This window comes from Nannobrachium achirus, assembly GCF_963921795.1.
Source record: "Nannobrachium achirus genome assembly, chromosome: 9".
Taxonomy (NCBI): Eukaryota; Metazoa; Chordata; class Actinopteri; order Myctophiformes; family Myctophidae; genus Nannobrachium; species Nannobrachium achirus.
Window position 1 is genome coordinate 43,547,523 of NC_137818.1, and position 22,259 is coordinate 43,569,781.

At 40.9% G+C, this 22,259-nt stretch overlaps 1 protein-coding gene across 1 annotated transcript in view; it reads right to left on the reverse strand.

Moving 5' to 3' along the window:
- ephb2a (eph receptor B2a) overlaps positions 1-21,854 on the reverse strand; it is a gene marked incomplete at both ends in the record, with an annotated part of 61,420 nt that extends 39,566 nt beyond the window's left edge. Inside the window, 3 exons of the mRNA XM_080733195.1 lie at positions 791-1,475; positions 2,061-2,125; positions 21,803-21,854. Coding sequence (XP_080589321.1) covers positions 791-1,475; positions 2,061-2,125; positions 21,803-21,854 — 802 coding nt within the window. The remainder of the gene's footprint in view (positions 1-790; positions 1,476-2,060; positions 2,126-21,802) is intronic.
- Positions 21,855-22,259: the final 405 nt, after the last annotated feature.

A 22,259-nucleotide genomic window follows, 5' to 3' on the forward strand; every position in this document is an offset into this window, starting at 1 on the left:
CTCAGTAAAAGCTCCTCATTAAGACCCTTCGGATTTTCTGTCTGGAGTGTGTGGATCCAATATGCCTCCCTATTCAGAGTAATTTCCTGTTGTCTTGTCATAACGCTGACAAAGACCAACAAGGTCGAAATGCGTCCGTTTACTCTTGTCCAGTGAGGTAAATAAAATCACTTCTTCCTTGCTCCTTTAACTGTCAATGATCACCTGGAGTTTGTCCATTGCATGCATCTTTTCTGTGGAAATAACAAAAATTATAGAACTTGCACATGTGGCGGAGATAGTCGCAGCCCCAGCCTGAAGCCTCAAAAGTCTAGTATCTGCTCTCGTTTAGTGGTTAAGATATTGGACTTTCGCGTGGGAGACCCGGGTACGAACCCGGGTGGGGAGGTTCGGATCACCTCCGTTACATTGGTGCCGTGACCCGGATCCGGGCTTCCCCGTAGGAGGAGGTCAAAGGGGGGTGAGTGTGGCAGAGAGAGTCGCAGCCCCAGCCTGAAGCCTCAAAAGTCTAGTATCTGCTCTCGTTCCATAGGGATATCCCTTTGGAGTGATGGTTAAGATATTGGACTTTCACGCGGGAGACCTGGGTTTGAAGCCGGGTGGGGAGGTTCGGATCACCTCCATTACACACAAAAACAAATTTTAGTTTTTTATTTACTTCAGTAAATCTCTGCTGTGACAATAAAGCTGATTCTGATTCTGCACTCTATGGTTGGCATTGTCTATAAAAGCATCGATTTGAAGTATAGTGATTTAATCCGTTGAACACAGAAACCCAACTGCTCCTTACCTCTGCACAGTGTGCCATTCTCCACTCCCTCAAACCCGGCTTTACACATGCAGCGACCAATGGGCACCATCCACTCTCCATCCCCGTTGCAGTACAGCTTGATGGGAACATCCACCTCTTCTCCATTGGGTACACATTGACCTCTGGCCGCGACTAAGGACGTGCTTTCAGCCCCAGACAGTGTCTCTGGGAAAACCGCACCGTTCCGGATGACACGAGGACACTTCCTGTAGAAGACCCGCACGGCGATGAGCGACATGCACGCGCCGTAATCCTGAAAGGCCAGATAGAAGCCATTCCTCGACACGGGTCCAAAACTCCGCACCTCACTGTTTATCTTCATGATGCGGCCGCCCAGATCCACCTGAGAGAAGCTCTCGTCAGCTGCGATCGTGTCCACTTTGACCCAGGGGTTCTCCATCCAGCCCGGGGACACTTTCGTGGCCGTGTCCGAGTCTGACTCATAGTAGTACAGGTTGAAGGTCTCCTTGCAGGAGCCAGGTACGTTGGGTATGGAGCTGCAGTCACGCACAGAGAACTTCATCTGGACGTGGATGCGCTGAGCGCCACGTCGCCGGATGTACTTGGTGCGTACCCAGTTGTTTTGGCTGTTGTCAAAAACGTTGCACACCTGGTAAGTGCGGATGGTGTTCATGTTTTCATCATAGCCGCTCACCTCCTCCCACTGCAAGAATGACATAATATGGAAAATTCAATTATTTTACTATAGGCTACTTGGTGGTCATTTTAAATTAGGGGAGAATTTTTACGTGTTTAAATAACTTCAGTGGACAGTCACTTATGCATTGTTGTAATCACCAAATATGGTATAAATATTCTATAAGAAAAATATTATAACATCATAATGATTTGTCCTGCATAGCCAGTCAAACAGGTGAAACAGCACTCATGTTTGTACGGTATATAAAAATAAAAATAAATGCATACTGAAATGTTTTGTACAGTTCACTACATCATGGCCTTTTTATTTTCAGTGAAAATATTTGGTGTAGAAGGAATATAGGAGTGGGCCAAGTATAGAGTACTGTACTGTATATAGTGGTTAGCCTTGAGAGTGCGAAAGTTAACCCAAATTGACCCTGTGTCCATTTTAATGCTAGTGCAATTAACACGATGATTGTACTGTGTAGTTTGTCTAATAGTGAGGATCATGTAATATGTACTGTATTCTTCTGTGAGTCATTATGACTATACTGTATGCTATAGAATATGGTGCAAAGGTCATATAGGCTTAATTGGTTCCACTCACCCCCTGTGATGGGTGTAGGGTCCAGCCCAGTTCTGCTGTTGCCGTGGTAGAATCCATTAGTACCTCTTCCGATGTAAAAAAAAGAAAAAAGAAATATGTCAAGACTTTACAGTAAATGAGATACATAGTGATACTGTTGCAGAGACACCAGTAGTTTGTGGGGGCCGTAGCTGAGAGGCGTAGAGAGGCCATCTGGCCAGGTCATCCTTTCGCCTCCCAGCTCTGGTCTATGTGTTGAAGTGTCCCTGAACAAGACAACCAAACCCAAAGCGCTCATCATAACCATCTGAGCAGCACTCAGCTGGGTGTAGCTGAAACTGAATTCCCACTGTGGGAGTAACAAAGTCAAGTAGAGATCAGTTTGTGTGTTTGGGTGCTTCAGACTTTGTTGGTTTTCTTTACCACAATCTTGTTAAAGCTGTCCTGTCCTGACAGAGAGAGGCAAAATTGCAACTATCACACTCAGGATTAAAAAACCCATCTCCGATGTGGGAGACCAAACATGTACAACTCAGCCTAGAGCAAGGGTCTTCAACAGGGGGTCCGGGACCCCTAGGGGGTCCTCAGAGTTACTACAGGGGGTCCTCCAAATCTTTGTGTGATAGAAACATGTTTTTTTCCCTTTTTTATAATAACCACTTGAACCCTAGCATCCATATTCAGAGAACTTTAGCCAGAAATAGCAAATCTACAAGCTCACAACGCCTCGCGCTGCAAGACGTTGTGAGCTTGTAGATCGGCTATTTTTGGCAAAGAGATTTGGTGTAGAGGGGAAAAAGAGCAGACACAGTACATCGTGAAAGGTCAACTTTATTAAGTAGGCCTATTGACGGTTCAAGTGATTAAATATCCGAAAACACACATTAACATGTTTCACTGATGATTGTGCTGTCAAACAATGAAACTATATGGAATCTATGAACAGATTGTGGGGGTCCCTGCTTCATCTCTCTCTCAACTAAGGGGTCCTTGGCCTGAAAACGTTGAAGACCACTGGCCAAGAGGACCTGCTTGGAACTCCAGGCAGTGCCACTTGTTAACCAGTAGGTGTCCTACCTGACAATCTACCACTGCAGACGTGCTAGTTAACATAGGCATACAGATTGGTTAAATGTAATGTTTTACTCATTAAGATTAGATCCAGATCGCAGCATTAAAATGTGTGAAGTGTGTTGAGAACCCAAAAGCAGGACAGGCAGGATGGTACTGTAGAGAGTTCAAAGCCCATGGTTGGGTGTTTAAATACAGGGTTAGCAGAACAGACATCTTATTTGATATGGTCATCTACTGTATATTACCACATTGCGGTATTTTGTGGGGGTGAAAAATCAAATTTGAAGTTATTTATTTTGTAAATAATCATGCATATTTTTTCAGGAAATGAAAGGTATTGTTGAAATGAACAGTGAACAGTGTATCGTTTGCAAGCAGTCCGCAGACGGAGAAGGTTTGACAGTATCTTGACTGATCTGGCCGAGCTTCGTGTTAACGTTTGTGCCGCATATAGTCAATATGGGTGACAGTGAGTGAATGCAGTGGAACAGGCAGTAGCCCTTCTGGCACTGAGTAGACCTATAGCAGTGAATAATAGGGTAACGAGAGGAAAGGGAGTTCTACCAGCAGCCAAGAGAAGGTAGGTATAGGTCCGGTGCATCACGGAAGCAAGACAACGGCAACAGAGGTACAAAGTACACAAAAGTCCACAAAAAGGGACAATGTGTGTAATACATACATCCGGACCTGACATCTGGACCTGAAGATGCAGCACACATCAAAATGTTGTCCCTCTTTGTGTACTTTGCACTTTAATAAAAATGCATCAAACCAGTCAGAGTTGCAATGCCTTCCTTTTTACCATTAGTCTATCATAGGGTATAATAGTGTAGTATAGTGTATCACAGTATAGATCACAATGTATAATAGTGTTAGTGAACATAGTGAATCATGGAGTATAATAGTGTATCATACTGCAGTACATACTGTAGTAGTAAATAGTGTATACCAGTATTCGTTTTTCACAGTGTACCCGTCAGGTTCATATAATAGGGAACAAGTTCCAAGCAGGCAAAGCTCTATAAAGATGTGTTTGTGGACTTGACACCACTAGTTAAACACTGACACACATTAATATATACTAGCTTCTCAGAAAATAAGTGTAATGTATTATTCCAAATAACATTTCATATGAATAACAGAAGACAATATTTTAATTTAGCCTCTACGTTTAGCCATGATAGTTTAGCTGAGAACTGCAGCAGGCTGACATGCACAATGAACACAAAGAACAATAATGAGTTCACTCCAGCATGTGGAAACTGCAGGAGATCCAGCTGCACTAAACTCGCCATGAGACCAGAATGAAAGCAACATTGTTGCATTGCATTGGTTGGTTGGTCAGCAGTTGATCAGTTATTTCTTAATAATTGGTTAGTTTGATCAACAGATGGATTTTAATTGATTTGTTTTATTTAATACCATTTATTTTCATTGCAAACAATGAGAACTGATCATAATCATAATGAAAAAGGAAAAAAGACAGCATGGTTGACCATGCTGCATGCACAAGAATGTAGGACTGTATATTTTATACAATTCCTTATGTCTTTTTCCTCTCATACTGAACATACTGTATGGGGGTAAAATACCTGGACTAATACAAGAGAACATGTGTTTTATGACAAAGAATCTTTACTTTGGAATGTTTTGGGGTTTCATCTGAATGTAATATACTGTAGCAATTTGTGAGAGGAGGGATATTGTGTATACAAGCCGGGCAGGTTTATAAGCTTATAGATAATGGATTCTGGAGGGAAGGATAGTAAATATGCCATATTTGTGTCCCTGTTAGGTAAACTTGAACATTGTAAACATTGTAAATGCTTCAATTCATACCGTACATCACTACTCATAGTATCTGATAGCACTGGTGCAAGCTGGAGGCTATTTGTGCAACATCAGTATATTTATATATGGAGTGCATAAATAATATAGGTTTCAACAGAAATAGGACATTTATTGCATGTCTTGCAGTGGCAAAAATCTCAAATTGTGTTTTCTTGTCAATACCAGAGAGTGGTCACATACAGTATGACAAAGTAATGACTTACAAGGGATTGTATGTTTGCTGTGTGATTACAGATTCACAAACACTCACGCACTCACGCATTCACACACACACTCACTCACTCACTCACTCACTCACTCACTCACTCACTCACTCACTCACTCACTCACTCACTCACTCACGCACGCACACATGCACACATGCACGCACACACACGCAGTCCAGCCCATAATCTCCATGCCATTCCCCCCATGAGAGGGGGGAAGCCAAGTAGAGCGAAACTGGTCTCTGTTGGACCTTGTGTCCTGACACATTTTCAATTATTCACAGCCTCCTATGGGTCTAGTGCTGCTGAGAGCAAGATATTAATAAAAATGGCCTTCGTAGTGTGGTACACCACCACAGCATCCTCTAGCCATCGTTGGATGGCCTTGCTTTGCACCCTCTTCATCTCTGCCCAGTGACTTCCCTGCGTTTCATCGATCTGGTTCATCGATCTGTTTGTAATAGCTGGATGAAGAGCAGTGAAGAATAAAAATGCAGAGATAACAATGATATAAATAGACATACAGTAAAGACACTGACAGCATGTAATCTGGTATTATCACAGCCATTGCCAGCTTTGAAAGGTATAAAAGGAAGTTTGAGTCAACAATCATGCAATCACCAAACTGGATTTTGAGTAATAAAATGTTTCTCTTAAAATTATCATTGACTATTATGGATTTGAAGCTATTGTAGCCCACCTCTTTTGGTATTTTCCAATAACCAGACAGTATTCAAATCTGAATGGCGAATAGGACGTATGAGGAAAGAAGTAAAGAAAGAAAGTGACCATTTATTTCCTAACTGTGGCAGTGCTCTCTTACATGGAATGTCTTGTCTTGTCTTGACTCATCTTATGATCTAATACAGTATATTATCTTACATAGCTACAGTATAAGCAGAGCAGAACGTACAGTACAGGTATAGTGTCGCCCAGGGGTGCCACAATGGGGGGAAAAGTGGGACTGAGTTACTAGGGCCCAAGGTGGAGGGGCCTGGAATTATTTTGTACTTTAGCTATTGAATAATAGCAGATATACAAGCTCAGATCTGCTATTTTTTGAAACGTTGTGAAAATGTGTGCAAATCTTTGAATATTATGTTTTTTTAGGTGAACATTTTTTTGCTTCTGGGGGGTCCCTGGAACTAAATATTTTGACATGGGGGTCCGTGGCCAAACACATATACTTTTTTGGGGTGTCCTTCACATGAAAAAGTTTGAGCACCACTGACATAGAAATATAGGTTTTTCAAAAAACTTTAGAAGGATTTGAAAGAGTTTTGAAAAATGCACCCATTTTCAAGATTTTTCAGAAATAGCAGATCTACAAGCTCGCATAGCGCGGTACTCGGTGCCACACTGTGAGCTTGTATATCTGCTATTTTTCAATAGCTAAAGTAACCAGGGCCTAGAATTTGGTGCGACACCCCCTGGCGTCGCCGTCAGATTTATTCCTACAGTACTATGTATGTATTGAATCTCTAGTTACCTTGCACTTGCATTGAGTTACATCAACTGATCTTTTTTTTTCCTTTCTCTCCTCCATTTTAGCCTACTAATCACAATCAATTCTCCACCACACATAATCCCCAACCAGACACTGTACTGTACTATAAAGCTGCCATTTATGCTAAGTTATTGTAATGCAAGCTGCAGTGCTTTCCAAAATTGGGCTGAAGTGCCAGCGGCCACTGTTACATCCAAATGGGCCTTTTTTACGGCTGCTCGCTTCCTGTTAGTATCAGTAGCGATTAATGAGGAGCTGGGAGGGAGCGGAGAGCCAGGTGTCAGCGCCGCCACTAAATGGGAATAAAGAGGCCATGTGCGCTGACCCGCGACCAATTCCCATGGACTTGGCCAAGAGGGTTGAAGCGAAGGGAGAGACGTAGAGAACTGTCACACAGAATGTGTGTTTGTGGAACTTCTGGGCATGTAATTCTTCTGTAATAGTAAACCGATATAGCTCACAGCAAGCTTCTTTCAAGAATCAACAACATCTGCTCAAAACCCACAATCTAGCCTTGCTGTAACTACGTAAGTGGTACAACGGGCTTCACCATTGTTCTCCAAACAGAAATAGTGCGTGCATTTGCATTTTACATTACAAGTCACATTGGTTTAAATGCACCATTGTTCTGTGCATACCCAAAATGCAACCAACCTGACAGGCTCCAACTGATGCTGAGCAGTGTCAGAGAAACGGGGACAGGCTGGGTGAGGGTGGGGGGTTGCGTTAGTATATGTTGCCCTCCTTTCGTGACTAGACATTCATCAAGGCAGTTCCTCCGTTTCTGTGTTTTAGGCATAGCGACTCGGCGCAAAATATGCTGGCAGAACTGTCACACACTTTAGCAACCGTGGCTGTAGAAAGTACTCCCTTTCTACAGCTATATATGATGCTGTAACACACACACACACACACACACACACACACACACACACACACACACACACACACACACACACACACACACACACACACAACTAATTCAATCATTGTTGCGACTGAAGGTCGCATTATTGCGACCGAAGGTTTCATTATACCCTGAAAAACCTTGTAGCTTGTCTGACTGTCTGGCTGTACAGGACGTGATGTCACGTGATGTCAGTGAGTCACAGTGATGTGGTTCAGAATGACTCATATATGGGCATAAAAAGGATGTCACGTGACATCACTTCCTGTACTGACAGTCAGACAAGCCACGAGATTTCTCAGGGTATAAAAGTCCATATATGGTCATTCCCAGAAAAAGAAAAAAATCTTTTATGCCCATACATGGAGATTTCTGATGTCATAAATCCTAGGCCGAAAATGAGAATGTTAGGGTACCCCCTTATGCCTATAATATGGAGATCCACAGACATCAAACCAAGGCCCAACTCACCAAGGCCCTGCTTGGCATTACTTACATACGTTTTATGCCCATATATGGAGATTCCTATATTGTCAATATTAAGGATATTATTAAGGATATTATGTTATCAATATTAAGGACATATATGGGAAGGCCCATATTTGTTAATGTCCATATATGGGCATGTTTTGACGTAACTTAACTATCATGAAGGGGTCTCCATATATGAGTAACTGGTCCCATATACATCACTGGCCAGATGGCCAAGAATTGGCGCGATTTCACCCTGAGGTCGCAAGTGACCCTGAGGTGTCTTAATAGTTCTCCTCATCCTCAGATGAAATTGTAGATCAAGGTTGATCTATCTATCTATCTATCTATCTATCTATCTATCTATCTATCTATCTATCTATCTATCTATCTATCTATCTATCTATCTATCTATCTAATCTGTCTGTCTGTCTGTCTGTCTGTCTGTCTGTCTGTCTGTCTGTCTGCCTGTCTGTCTGTCTGTCTGTCTGTCTGTCTGTCTGTCTGTCTGTCTGTCTGTCTGTCTGTCTGTCTGTATACACACACACGCATGCAAATGTGAAAGGACACACACACACGCACGCACATAAACACATACAGTACTGTATATATATATGATTCATACAATAGCTATATTCGCTTGAGACAGACGCGCTATTCATCTTTTGAAAGTAACATTGCATTATGCAGAGATGAGTTGCGGTATCACTAACATGCATCTATGGTACAGTTTCTGTATTCCCTGACATCTGCATCAGCCACACTATACACTGTACAACTTGATCTCTCTCTCTCTCTCTCTCTCTTTCTCGCCACTCTCTCTCTCTCTCCCCCTTACACACACATATTCTCTCTTGTATTTCTGACCCACAATGCCTTGCTCCCTCCCCATTCCACTCACTCCATCTGTCCCTGCATCCCAGCAATACATACATATACAGTATATGAAGAGGGAGAGAGGGAGAAAGAGCTCTCCCATTCTCTCCATGTTTCAATGAAAAGTAGGACAGCGAGGAGAGAGTGGGGCAACTAAGTCCAGCACACATAATCCTTGTAGGCTGCGCCGTGCCTCTGTACGCCACACTGGATTAAACCCACAGGGAAACAGTGTTGGACTGCACTTAGCTTTATATAAAATGCAAAATACTGTTAGTTTAACACTGAGTGTAAACATTTACCCTCAGGATTTTAACCACTTGAACCACAGCATCCATGAAGGAATTTGGTGTGGACAGGAAAAAGAGATCCAAGTACAGTTGTTGTAACCAGGGGTCATGAATATGTCCATACACGGACAAAAATGTCCCCCACAAGCCAACATGGTGATGACATGGTTGTAACTCAACTTTGAATATCCATTATCTTAAATAGATTCTTTCATGGGATTGAGTCAGATTCTGCCTGGCAGTTACATTTACAGAGTATACCTGGCTGCTTATTGGATAGACATCCAATATGACATGTTGAACATGCTGGCAGACGCTTTAGATCCATATTGTATTCTAGCTATCATGTATGAAAATAAAATGTAACGTTAATTAGGGGTGCAACAGCTAATCAAACTCATCTAATCTTCTACTTTCTGGCTCCCAAACTGCATGTGGAACAAACTCCCCATTGCAATTAGAACTGCAGACAGTAATCTGAAGACTCACCTCTTCAAACTCCACCTTAGCCTATAGCACTTGGTCTAGACTTGACAACCATGTGTAGTATTACATCTCATAGTTTGTATAGTTTCAATTCAATGTACAGATTATTTATTTTTTGTAATAAAAAGCTCATATTATAGTGATGCTTGGTTCTTCTTGGTTTACCTACAGTATGATCCTAGACTACAGAGACACTACACTGTCTCTCTCTTTGCATTTGATGTATATGTTTACCTTGCCTTATCTTTATCTTTCTAGATAAAGAGTGTCTGCTTAATGCCTAAATTGTAAATTCAAACTTTGGTCCATGACGTTGTTTAGTTGAACAGGCTTCTATTATAACAACCTGGATGCAGTCTTGCATAGCTCAGTTATTGATTGCACAGGCTTCCCTACATCAATCATTTCCTCCTGTCATGACCTGCATAATACAGTATTGTGCTCTAAAAAAAAGAAATCCAATCTTTGTTTCTTTATAGCATACAAGCTTCTATGCTGTAAACATCATGGCCAGGTAGGCCAAGATATAAGTCCAATTATTGTTTCAATTTCTATTGTTACTCCTGTGTTCTGTGATGGGAATGGGGAAACAAATACGGTATTTCTCTCTCTCCATCAGCAAAATGGGTCTCAAAATCCTATTTGTAACACATAAAGTCATAAACGAACGCTAACAAAGTGGATTAAAACACACCTACAGTACTTACATCTGCTATATTATGGCCCTGCAGAACAAAAAATAAGCTTTCTATTGTGTTGCAGTTATTTCCCAGAGGAGTTTAGAGGCCTAAAACGTTTCCTTGTTTTATTATCATGATCATACTGTAATACTTTTGCCCTCGTTGATGGAAGAAAGGAGGCACTCGAACATTTGATCAAAACTCTCCTCTCGGCTCAGTATTATTATACTGACACTGCCTTCTTATGTGATGTTCTATGTGGAATTATAGGAATACAAAAAGGTACATGATGTTTCTGGATCTCAACTTAATAAAAACAGTGGAAATACAGTGCATCCACCAGTCCACCTATGACTGTAGCTTGTTGGTCCAGGCGCATACCGCGGTTAGGCTTTAATGCAGCGCGCCGTGGGTTCGAATCCCGATCCCATCGACATTTGCTGCGTGTCACTCCCCGTCTCTCTTTCTCCTTGTTTCCTGTCCTATCTACACTGTACTATCAATACAGGCAGATGGTGTTGGTAACACTTTCTATGAAGCTCATGTCTATAATATGCCTACATTATACGTTCCTTATAATTATAATCTCCAATCTGCTTATAACACTATATAATTATAGATATAAACACTCACTGACCATTTATAGTCAAGGCAAGTTCAAGTTTATTTGTCCCAAGATATTTGAATAGGGGCTTATAATCACAAATAATGCATTATAACAGTGATTATAATGCATTCTAAATCATTTTATAATGTACTGTATGGCCAAAAGAAAGTCTTTGAGTGACCAACAGTCTTGGTCAGTATTATGATAATTCACCTTATAAGTCAACATGTTGTAATCATTGTTATAGCCTAAAGCATCATGCGTATTTGTAGGCTACCTATGAGTGCTTGTAACTGTAATTCTAGATTATTACAGTATATGCCAATTATAATGCATTTATACTGTAATTATAGAGTGTTATAAGCTGATAATACTGCATTATAAGTATAATGCATGTATATAGACATGTATGGACTTCATACATATTGTTAATACACTGCCAATGCAAGCTGTTTGGAAATTTCACATACTTTTTCCAGCTATGCTTCATAATGTCTGCACTGTTTTGTGACAAGTGTGCTAATCAAGCCTTTGTGCATTTACTGTTCAAGCTTACATAAATGTGTAATTTGTAAATGGATGAAAATGGAATGGAAAAGTGCACAAAGTCAACAAGGGAGCTTGGTCAAGAGGAGGAATGTACAGTAGAGAGTACACAGAGTGATTATGAGCAGGCTTTATGGGCAAATTAATGAAGATCTTGCTGCCTGGAGCTCTATACATGCAGCATACACAGAAGATCAATGCCATGTGCTTAGCTGAGAATGGTAAGGCTACTGTACTGTACTGCACTGTACATGAAAATGCCAACACCACAGTGAGTGGCTTGTTAGTGGCCAAAATGTAAGATCCATATGATTCAAAGGGTAGCTGTAGGGAGGATGTTTATACCGGTAGTTGTGCTACTTCTGAAACTTATGATGCAAATGTGTTACTATATAGTCTCTATACTGTAGGTCAACAAAGCCACCACCATGGCAACATTTTGATTTGATTTGTGACAGTAAGGTGAGAAAGATATACGCCATGGATAGGTGGCTTTTAGAGCTCAAATACCCGGTTTCCTTCCTACGCGTTAAAGATCCTTTTGAGAGTTTTTAACTGATCCTTCAGTTTTTAACTGCCATGAGTTGAAGTTGTTAAAGGCTGTAGCCTGTAACATATTAAAACTCTTCTGTGTATGTTGAAGGGGGGGTGAAAAAAATTATGTACTTGAGTAAAAGTATGAAAGTGTTGGCATCAAAATGATCTTAAAGTACCAAAAGTAAAAGTACAAAATGCTTGATTTTTATAATATTATAATTTATACACCAGTAAAGTAACTAGTAACTAAAGTTTTCAAATGAATGTAATGGAGTAAAAGTACAATATTTGGATCTGAGATGTAGTGGAGTAGAAGTAAAATGATTGGAAATTTACAAATAACTGAAAATGTTACGGGAGTACGGTACTCAAGTAAATGTACTTCGTTGCTTTACACCACTGCAACACACAATGGTTTTCTTTGACTGCATTGGCCATGCACTGAACCGGCTGCACGGTGCCCAGACATAAAGTGATGGTTATGATCTCAATAGTAAGGTGCTACTGCCGGCTTTCTCTTTCATGTGAACATATGCTGACATATAGATCCCATAATCACATTCTCAGACTGCCAAACCCACCATAGCGCAGCAGAGAAGTAGGTCTGTTTTGATGCTCAGTACTTTCTGGCGCTGTTCCCAGAGGGTAAAGAGCAGGGCAAATGTGTAACACTGAATATTAATGATGGTTAACTTCTCCTGCAAAAATGTCTACAAAGGGCAATGAAGCCACGAAAGACTATGCTTCCAAATTATACCCTGTAGAAAAGGGGTTACGTGAGGCATGCAGTAGCTCTTTCAAAACTGGCAACAGTTCGCATTCCAAAACAAAATCTACTTGGAATAATTGTATGATAAATAAATAATAAATACGTAAATAAATAAAATGTATTTTGCTATTAACGCTGTCAGGCAGAAACCTTGTATTTTCATAATTCAGCTTTTTAAGTTTGTGTTTATGTGGAAATGAATGCCTATACGACAGTGTCATGCAAAAGCTGTTATAATAATAGCAGATATACAAGCTCACAACGCATAGCATCGCAACGGATTGTAAATGATTAAAACAAATTAAAATGGAAGAAAAAAATGGAAAGCCTATAATGACATTCCCAAAATAAGGAAGGAAGACAGGTTTAACGTGGTTAAGTCTGTCTGTAGGTTTTGTAAACATTTAACCAATGAAAAGTATTAACAAGAGCTTGTGACTAAATAATAACTACACTGGATCCATTGGTCCTTTTTCCATGTCCTTAAAAGTAACAATGTTGGACATACAAGGTTTCCACCCGAAAGTAAGAGCTTTCATACAGAGAACTTAGCCTCGCGTAGCCAGGCTTTACTCATCTGCGAAGAGAAAAGCCTGGTGACAATATATAGCAGAAAGCGTTCAACTTCCGCCATGTGAGTTTCCCCGCAAGTGAGCTTCCCCGGTTTTCCCCTAACGTAACTTCCGTTAAACGCAGCACTTCCGCTAGAAATCTTGGAACCAACCGGAAGGCATATTGTCTACAGGGTGCAGAGAACTAAACTTTCAAGGAGGGGAATATGGCACGCCCCTGATGCAGGCCAATTATATAAGGAGGCCCCAAGATATAATACAAGTCTGATTCAAGCATTCAAATTATAAATAATTATCTAGGAGTAATGCTAACAAGCTCTTTCTAATCAGCGATCTTGTGACAAAACAGTTACCGAACCCATATCAATGTTTCAAAAGGTAAATATGGAGCAGCAATGGTCCATTTTTACACGCTCAGGGTTAAGTTAAGGCTCAGTATTTTTACAGTGCACCAGACACTTCCAGCTGAGATGTGAAAAACAGATATAATTAACTCGCTAAAGCACTTGGGTGTCTCTGTGCTTATGTGTAACCAACTGGTGCGCATCTTAAGCACCCATATCTGTATGAGAGGAGAATGAGGACAGAGTGGAGGGCAGTGGCGTCAGTTCAGAAAAAGCTAAGGTATGGCAACATGACTGGAAGACACCAGTCATATTGCCATACCTTAGCAACAGGCATGATATATTTATTTTAAGAAGAAGTACATATAATATATAATTATATATACCTAAAATATAATTATAATACCTTGTTAAAGTGACCATTTTGTAAAATGTTGCATTTGTAGTTAATTTACTGTAATTTAACTCACTGTAACTGTAACTTTAATTCATATTTAGAACTAACTTTTATCTTCCCCAGGGTATATGGCAGCTGCATACCCCTGCCATACCCAATTGATGCCCCTGGTGGAGGGGGGGAGAGAGAGAGAGTGTAGTAGCACCACAAGAGAAAGAGAGAAGGAGAAAGGAAAAGAGACCGAGGTGTAGGATGTTCTCTGAGTGACTTGTGTCTGAAATAAGTCTGGTCTGATTATACATAAACTAGCCCTTACCCGTTCAAAGATATGAGCTCCCAAATGATGTGCAGTGTGTGGGTTATGGGATGTGCACTGTGCACACAGTATATGAGGGATGGAAAGTAACTTTAACTGGTGCTTGCATGATGTAGGAGCATCAATGTAAGAAACCCGTTTCTTTTAATGGCTCCAGAGATACTGTCCCCCCCCCCCCCCCCCCCCTCCCCCCGCCCGCCCGCCTGCCCGCCTGCACACACACACACTCCCCCTTTGTGTGTGATTGTGCATGGCCTGAACAACAGCGCCCCTCCCTTAACATGTGTGGTCACAAAAGGTACTGTAGGCTAAATAGATATAGATACACCATAAAAATGCTATTATACAGCATACGATTTGTGAAAGTGACAAACGGGCTTCACAGTTATGTCAGGTGTGTTCATATGCTTATGGTGATGCGATTTCAGATCAATTGCTCCAGCCACTGAGGAGAAACGCTGTGACACTCAGACACTCAGACATTCGCTAAATTATAGTATAGATGGGCCAAGAGAAGATGGGGCTGGCAGGGGGGGGGGGGTCTGGCTCTTGATCCAGAGGGACAGGAAGGATACGACAGCAGGCATAGATCAGACCAGACTAGACACTAGACATCAGGAGACCACCAGCCCCAGAATGCAGGTGCATGCATGGAATGTGAGTCACTGTCAGTGTGCGTGCCTGCCTGCCTGCCTGCCTGCCTGTGTGCGTGCGTGCTCGCGCATGCATGTAACCATATGCGTGAATGTGTGTGTATGCACACAGGGGCGTCACAAGGGGTGGGAAAGTGGGACTGAGTTACTAGGGCCCAAGGTTGTGGAGGGGCCTTCATTATTTTATACTTTAGCTATTGAAAAATAGCAGATATACAAGCTCACAGCGCGGCACCGAGTGCCGCGCTGCGAGCTTGTAGATCTGCTATTTTTGAAAAGTCGTGAAAATGTGTGCAAATCTTTGAATATATGTATTTTTTAAGCGAACATTTGTAACTCAAATTTTGCTTCTGGGGGGTCCCTGGAACGAAATATTTTGAGATGGGAGTCCGTGGCCAAATACATATCATTTTGGGGGTCCTTCACATGAAAAGGTTTGAGCTCCACTAACATCGAAACATAGATTTGAAATATTCAAATATTTTCATGATTTTTCAAAAATAGCAGATCTACAAGCTCACAGCGCGGCACTTGGTGTGACACCCCTGTGTATGCATACTGTAGGTGTATAGGCCTATATTAAATATTGTTGTCAAAATGAAAAATTACCCAAACACAAAACTCACATAATCTTAAGATTAGATAGTATTGTTGGCAAAAGGGCCTTTCTGTGGGGAGTTTGCATGTTCTCCCCTTGTCTCCTAGGGTAGGTACCTTCACAAAAAACATGCAGTAATCCTGGTCTCTATATATACACTGCCTCCCCCTGGCCAGCCAGGGCGCCTGATGGAGCGGAAACAAACTGGTTGGAATAACATGTTCCTTCCACCCGCTACGTCCAAGCGGGGGAACTCTTCCCTGTCAGGTGAAAAGAAGCAACTTGGACTCCTCCTCATGCATAGAAGGAAGCATGAGGTCAGTCCTTTGCTCTCCCCAGGTTGGCAGAGGGAGTGTAGCGCCCAGGATTACATTAGATAATTGGCACCCGGTGAAAAATGGGTTACAAAATCATGGGATAAAAGTAAAGTAAAAACAAAAAAAGATTAGATAATATTATATATAATATTTTTAGGTATATAATATAATATACCTAAAAATTTAAGAGATTTGAGAATGCATTGAGGATCCTAAAGCCTTGTTAGCCTAGCGTAACAAAGTATGAATTAGAACATGGCTGGGTGTCCAATGAAATCCTATGTGCTGTTGATTTTTGGAGGGTCTGCTGAAGTGGTTGTGCAACAATTTTGGGACAGATCCTAAGAAGCATGGTACATTTTAGCAGCACATGAGATACCATTATATCAGACTGTCATATCTTACTGCCTCACAAACTGGATTGATGCAGAAAAATGAATACATGATTTCCCTGCTTACTGCAACCAGACCTTAACCTTTTTTTATACTTTGTTATAGACCTGATCTACAGCATTGGTTCTCAAAGTGGGGTCTGGGGACCCCCAGGGGTCCCTGAGGGAGTTCCAGGGGGTCCCCAGCTAAATGATAGTTAGGAACCAAATGGACCCCTATGGGTCTGTAACTCAGAGAGTGTACACATGGAACCAAATGGACCTTAACTCATACCTCGCGATCCCCGTAGAGACCGTAGATTTCCCGCTGTACCGCGCTGCCATGCCCGTAGAGCCCGTAAAGTTTAATTAGCTATAATCATTATGAAAGGATTAAAAGTATTAGCGCAGATTTTCGCTGATTCTGGCTCTTTAGGCCCGCCCCCCTAACTGTATCCGGTCATTTCCGGTCTGGACCGGATCCAGCTTTCCGTATCCAGTCTGAGCCTGGGCCATAGTCCCGCCTCCATTGGTTTACTGCAGGCTTGTCAAACTCATTTTGGGGTGAGGGCCGCATTGGACGAAAGGTGACTTGATGAGGGCCGCAATGGTATAACCAGTCGCGGATCGGATGGCATGCACACTCGCGCTCTGTTTTTTTGTTTTTTTCCTGTTGTCTCAGTCACTGCTATAGCTAGCAGTATAGCAGTATATCATTTTCCAAATCGTGTTCATTATTAATTAAAATAGCTACTTTCATTATTGGTGTTACAGTTCAGCCTACAAGAAATTTGGTACGAGAAATGCTATTTGTTTAAGTGCCAATTAGAATAAATCATTTGATAATTATAATTATTTTTATTTTATTTTATTTTGAGTAATGAACAATAATGGAATATTCAGAAAATATCAGTGAATAATAAAACTTAATATCATTATTTTTCAAAGTTTTGAAAAATAAGTTATTTTATTAACAACATTAATTTTCATGCCTAATATTGTGTAATCTTTGAGTAGAGTTCGGATATTGCAGGTATGTTCAGGTATATTCATAGCCAGACCCACCCTCCCCCCATTCCTAGCAATGCTGTCATCTTCAGAGAGAGAGATTGCTGATCACTTAACATTCCAATCAATCAACTCAATTGCCAGCACCTGGTGGCTGATTGAGGGGAGAGAAAGCTAGACTGCAGAGAGCATTAGTTGGTTACTTCTTTTAAAAAATCATAACTCTTGACAGGAATGGGCTAGAGACTTACTTTTTTTTTCTAAATGCTCAGAAATGTATGCTCTACAAGCCTGGGGCCGGATTGAATCATCTCGCGGGCCGGATCCGGCCCGCGGGCCGTATGTTTGACATCCCTGGTTTACTGTGTAACAGAAGTGGAAGCTACTCGGCGATGGAACGCTCGTTTTTCAATCGGATTTTTGCGTTTGGAAACTTTGATCCAGTCTCTACACGCCTGGATTATGATCCCCGCACATATCGTGCGTTTTGTGCGCGAACGTGTCCACGTGTTACCATAGCGCACAGTTGGCTTTTTTCAATGCTTTTTCATGTAAACACTGGCTGATAAGCAGAGATACAGCGTGGCAACGGATATGTCTTTTTCAATGGGGTTTTTTGTATTCGAAAGCTTGTCACCGAGTCTACACGTCTACTAGATGAGTCGCGCACAGATTGTGCACGATGCGTGCGCGTGCCCACGTTAAAAGGTAAGGACAATTTGGCAGCTGCTTACTACAGCTATGTTTAAAATGGCAGAGAAATTGTTAAAGGAGTAGTTCACCCCCAAAATGACTTTTTTTCTATTGATTAGTCACGCCATGCAGACTAGAGTTCAATAATATTTTTAGTTTTTTGTCGCATTCCTAAGACAAAAATTTGATAACAATAAATTTACCCCCATTCGTTCTGGATGGGGACCCGTTTCGAAACGGGTCCCCATACGGAATCAATGGGGGTAAATTTACTCAAATAAAAATTTGGATGGACCCTTTAATGGGTCCATTTGGTTCCATTTTACATTCTCCAAGTTAAATTAACATTAACTCGTCGATGAGATACAGTATGCGTTAATCTGCGACAACATATTAATCAGCGTGTTCAGGTTTCGGTAGTACCCAGCATTAGCTTTTGCCTTATCTGCCTCTCACCTTTTCTGTCTCTGTCTCTTTCGCTGATCGAGCTCTGGTCTGACATCATACACAAAATAAATGGTTGCCTATACAATGGGGATTTGTGCTGATTTTGGGTATGTCCTTGTGTGACAATGACAGACACAAACACACACACACACACACACACACACACACACACACACACACACACACACACACACACACACACACACACACACACACCCTAACACGTGCATATTTGAATGGACAGACAACCTGAACTTTAAAGAATAGAAAGTACTACAGTATGTATGTATATGATGTACCCTGCTTCATGACCTCATTGTGGATCCTAACTGGATGGATGGAGATTCAACAACTCTCTCTGAAAGCTAAAAATCAAGGGTTTAGTGAGTGATGAGTGAAGACACAGTCAAAACCTTGAGCTGCTCCTTTGAGTTTGACCAAAACCGACCACAGAATGAAACAACTATAGAAGCCCGAGGATATAGCACAACATTGTCCCATGTTCTCTGTAAAGCTGCCAAAGACACAGTTATATTGTGTCTACAGGCTATATGATTACATCATCCAACGGACCTTGGCTTTTTTGTTTCCGGCTCGAGGAAACATGGTGTCCACATTCATAGGCATTTTCATTGGCCATTTATGCAATTGCTGTCATCAAACTATATCAATGACTGAGCATAATATGATATACGATATACACAGAGACTGACACAGTATACTGTGTATCAGTTTAGCTGTTAATTAAGTGCATATTTGTGTATAATACACACTAATATTATGCACTTCATTAACAGCTATACTGATACCAACTGGGAAACAAATGCTTCACTTCACCTCTCACACGCTGTTTTCATAAGCGTCCATTTGGGACCCACAATCATTTCTTACATTCATATCTGAAAAATTATGACCAATGTTTGTATTGGACATTGGGCATCACAGCTATCCTGTTATTTTAACTCTGGTGCTGCCTGATGTAGACTATAGTTGCGCGTGGGTGATGTCTTGTTCCGAAAATGACCGATCAAGCTCATAATGTGAGCTTGTAGAGTTAGTTATCTTCCGTGTGAGACATGATGTGCAACCAAGTATAAATCAGGTTTGAGAGTGTAACAATGGAAGACTTTGGACCGGTATAAATTTGGAATATGAAATGTAATTAAAATAATAAATTCATAGAATTTTTAATTATTCATGATCATTCCATCTCAGCCAGAGCGTCTAAAACCAAAAGTAGGGTTTTCTGATGTTCTGCCAGAGGTGCATAGCATATATGTTAATAGAGTTATTCATTATGTTGGGTTAATTTTCAGTATAGGAAACCAGTTGTGCACAGTTTTTGGTCTTCAGTATTAAAACCATTATGGCTTATGCATGGTTAGGAGTTTGTGTCTGAGTAACACTATACATGTGAGGTTTATACTGTATAATGTATTGTGACAGATAATTTGGTGATCAGTTAAGTAAGAAAATAATGTGTATAGGCCTATGGTATGTTTGATAGAGGGACTGCTGTCCGTAATCTATGTGCAGTAATCTTATGTTGACTGAAAGAATGCTTCTCAATGAAGTATATGAGACCACATCCAACCACAGCAGATGTGGGCCTACTAGTTGTAGGTCTATATTGTAAAATGGTTAACGGTATGTGTTTATATAGTGATTTTATCCAAAGTGCTTTACATTCACACACAGAGGAAACCATGCAAGGCAGTTAGGGGTTCAGTGTGGTGATCAATGACACTTGGACAGTACAGGGAACCTTACTGATGCCCAAGCAGACGCTCTCCCTCCTGAGTCACGGCTCAGGAAGTATTGTATTAACGGCAAGGTTGTCTAAAATATTGCATTATTCATCAAAACAAGTTCCGGATTGCAGCTTTAATACCTCTCAGGTTTATAAGTGGTCTCAACTGCTTTTTGAATTATTTAGTCATGATGATCCTATATGGCAGTTAAGTGTTTTAGTGCCTTATGCAGCAAATTGAAGATTCGTGAGGGTTTATTTGTCACACCATGGGTACGAGTAACATAATGTAGTGTGGCATGCCCCGCAACCGCGAGACTGTGCTAACAACAACAATTACAATATAACAATATAATGATGATAATACTGGATGGAATAAAATAAATAAATATGGTTACAAATAGGTCAGGTATAGAGGTAAAACCCCTTTAGTAGCAATGGGGAGTGTGCACTACTGGGGGAAGAATAATGTAGTTGCAAAAAATGTTACACGAATAGCATACTTACATACAATATTAATATACATTAGTACAGAATGTTCAAAATAAGGGGTGTTTATGAAAACCTTACAGGTTGGTCATACAATCTATATAAAGGCCATTGATAGAGAGTGGGGACACGGTATGAGGACGTGTCCCCCCTTGGGGAGGAAACAGCCATATACAAATGTCATAGTAGTAGGCCTATTATGCTGAAATTGGTGTCAAAAACAGTGTTGTCTGTTTGTTCCTGGGTTATTCCATGGCATGAAAGCAACCTAATCCAAAAGAGACTAATTCTTTACGCCATCAATAAAATAAAGAGTAGGACATGGCCAGGTCTTGGGCTAACTTACAGCATACAGTTGGTTGAAACACCTGCTATTACAAAAAAGCCCCTTTAGCTTACAGACCAATACTGAAAAAACTTTTATTTGTCAATTATGAATTGCATAAGGCTACAGTAGGCCATCCCATACTTCAGTGTGATATGGCTTGTATTGTATAGGCCCAACACAGGTTTTAAATTGTGATGAAAGAGTGCATTAGCTCAGTTGTATGCATTTTATGCATAACATTCGTGAATACAAGTCTGACAACAATGTGAAACCCCTGGAGGGTTTTCAGGCATTCTCCCACTGATTTCATTTGCTATTTGCCTATTTGGTGTAGGCTATATTTTTAACTGAATTATATGTGAAGCAAGCAAGTAAACAAACAAACAAACAAACAAACAAACAAACAAACAAACAAACAAACAAACAAACAAGACTATTGAGTAGGCTAGACTACCATGCCAGTTATATTCTCTTCAGACTCTTTTGACAGTGCCTCTTTCAAATGTTTCTGTACCGAACACTACTTCAATTGAATTCATATTAAAATAAGGTTAAAATATGTTTGTTGCCCAGATAGTTATTTTCTCTTTATACACTTGCGTCTTTAGTGTGTTGCTTATTCACTATGTCGTTGCCTAAATTCAAACAGATTCGAATGAGTCAAGTGTCTTACCTTCGACGGCCCATACCGTTGGCAGTATCCATAAAAAATATAAGATATCCATAATAAAATAAATTCTAGGCATTTGACTATGCAAAGTCAATGCATCCACACGGAGAATGCGTCCAGAAGCGGGCCATTGACAGCGAATTCATCTATGGAAGCGCAGATCCGCCGGACCAATAGAACGAACCGCTGTTGCATGGATGGACAGCGCGCATCCTGAGCTAAGTTTGGACCAAACCAAAACTGAATCCTTCTGGGGGGGGGCGATGCATGTCGCCGGTCAACAGCCCACTGTGGCTGTCTGTCATATCTGACATCTGTTAACTGCCTTTGTTCTGGCCCTACACAGGCTATAGGATATGGCACAAGATTGATATTCAAATCAAATGTCCAGAAAATAGTCCAGAAAAAATAAAATAAGAAGACAAATAAGTCCTTTTCGTGTTCGGATCTGTGTGGGGTA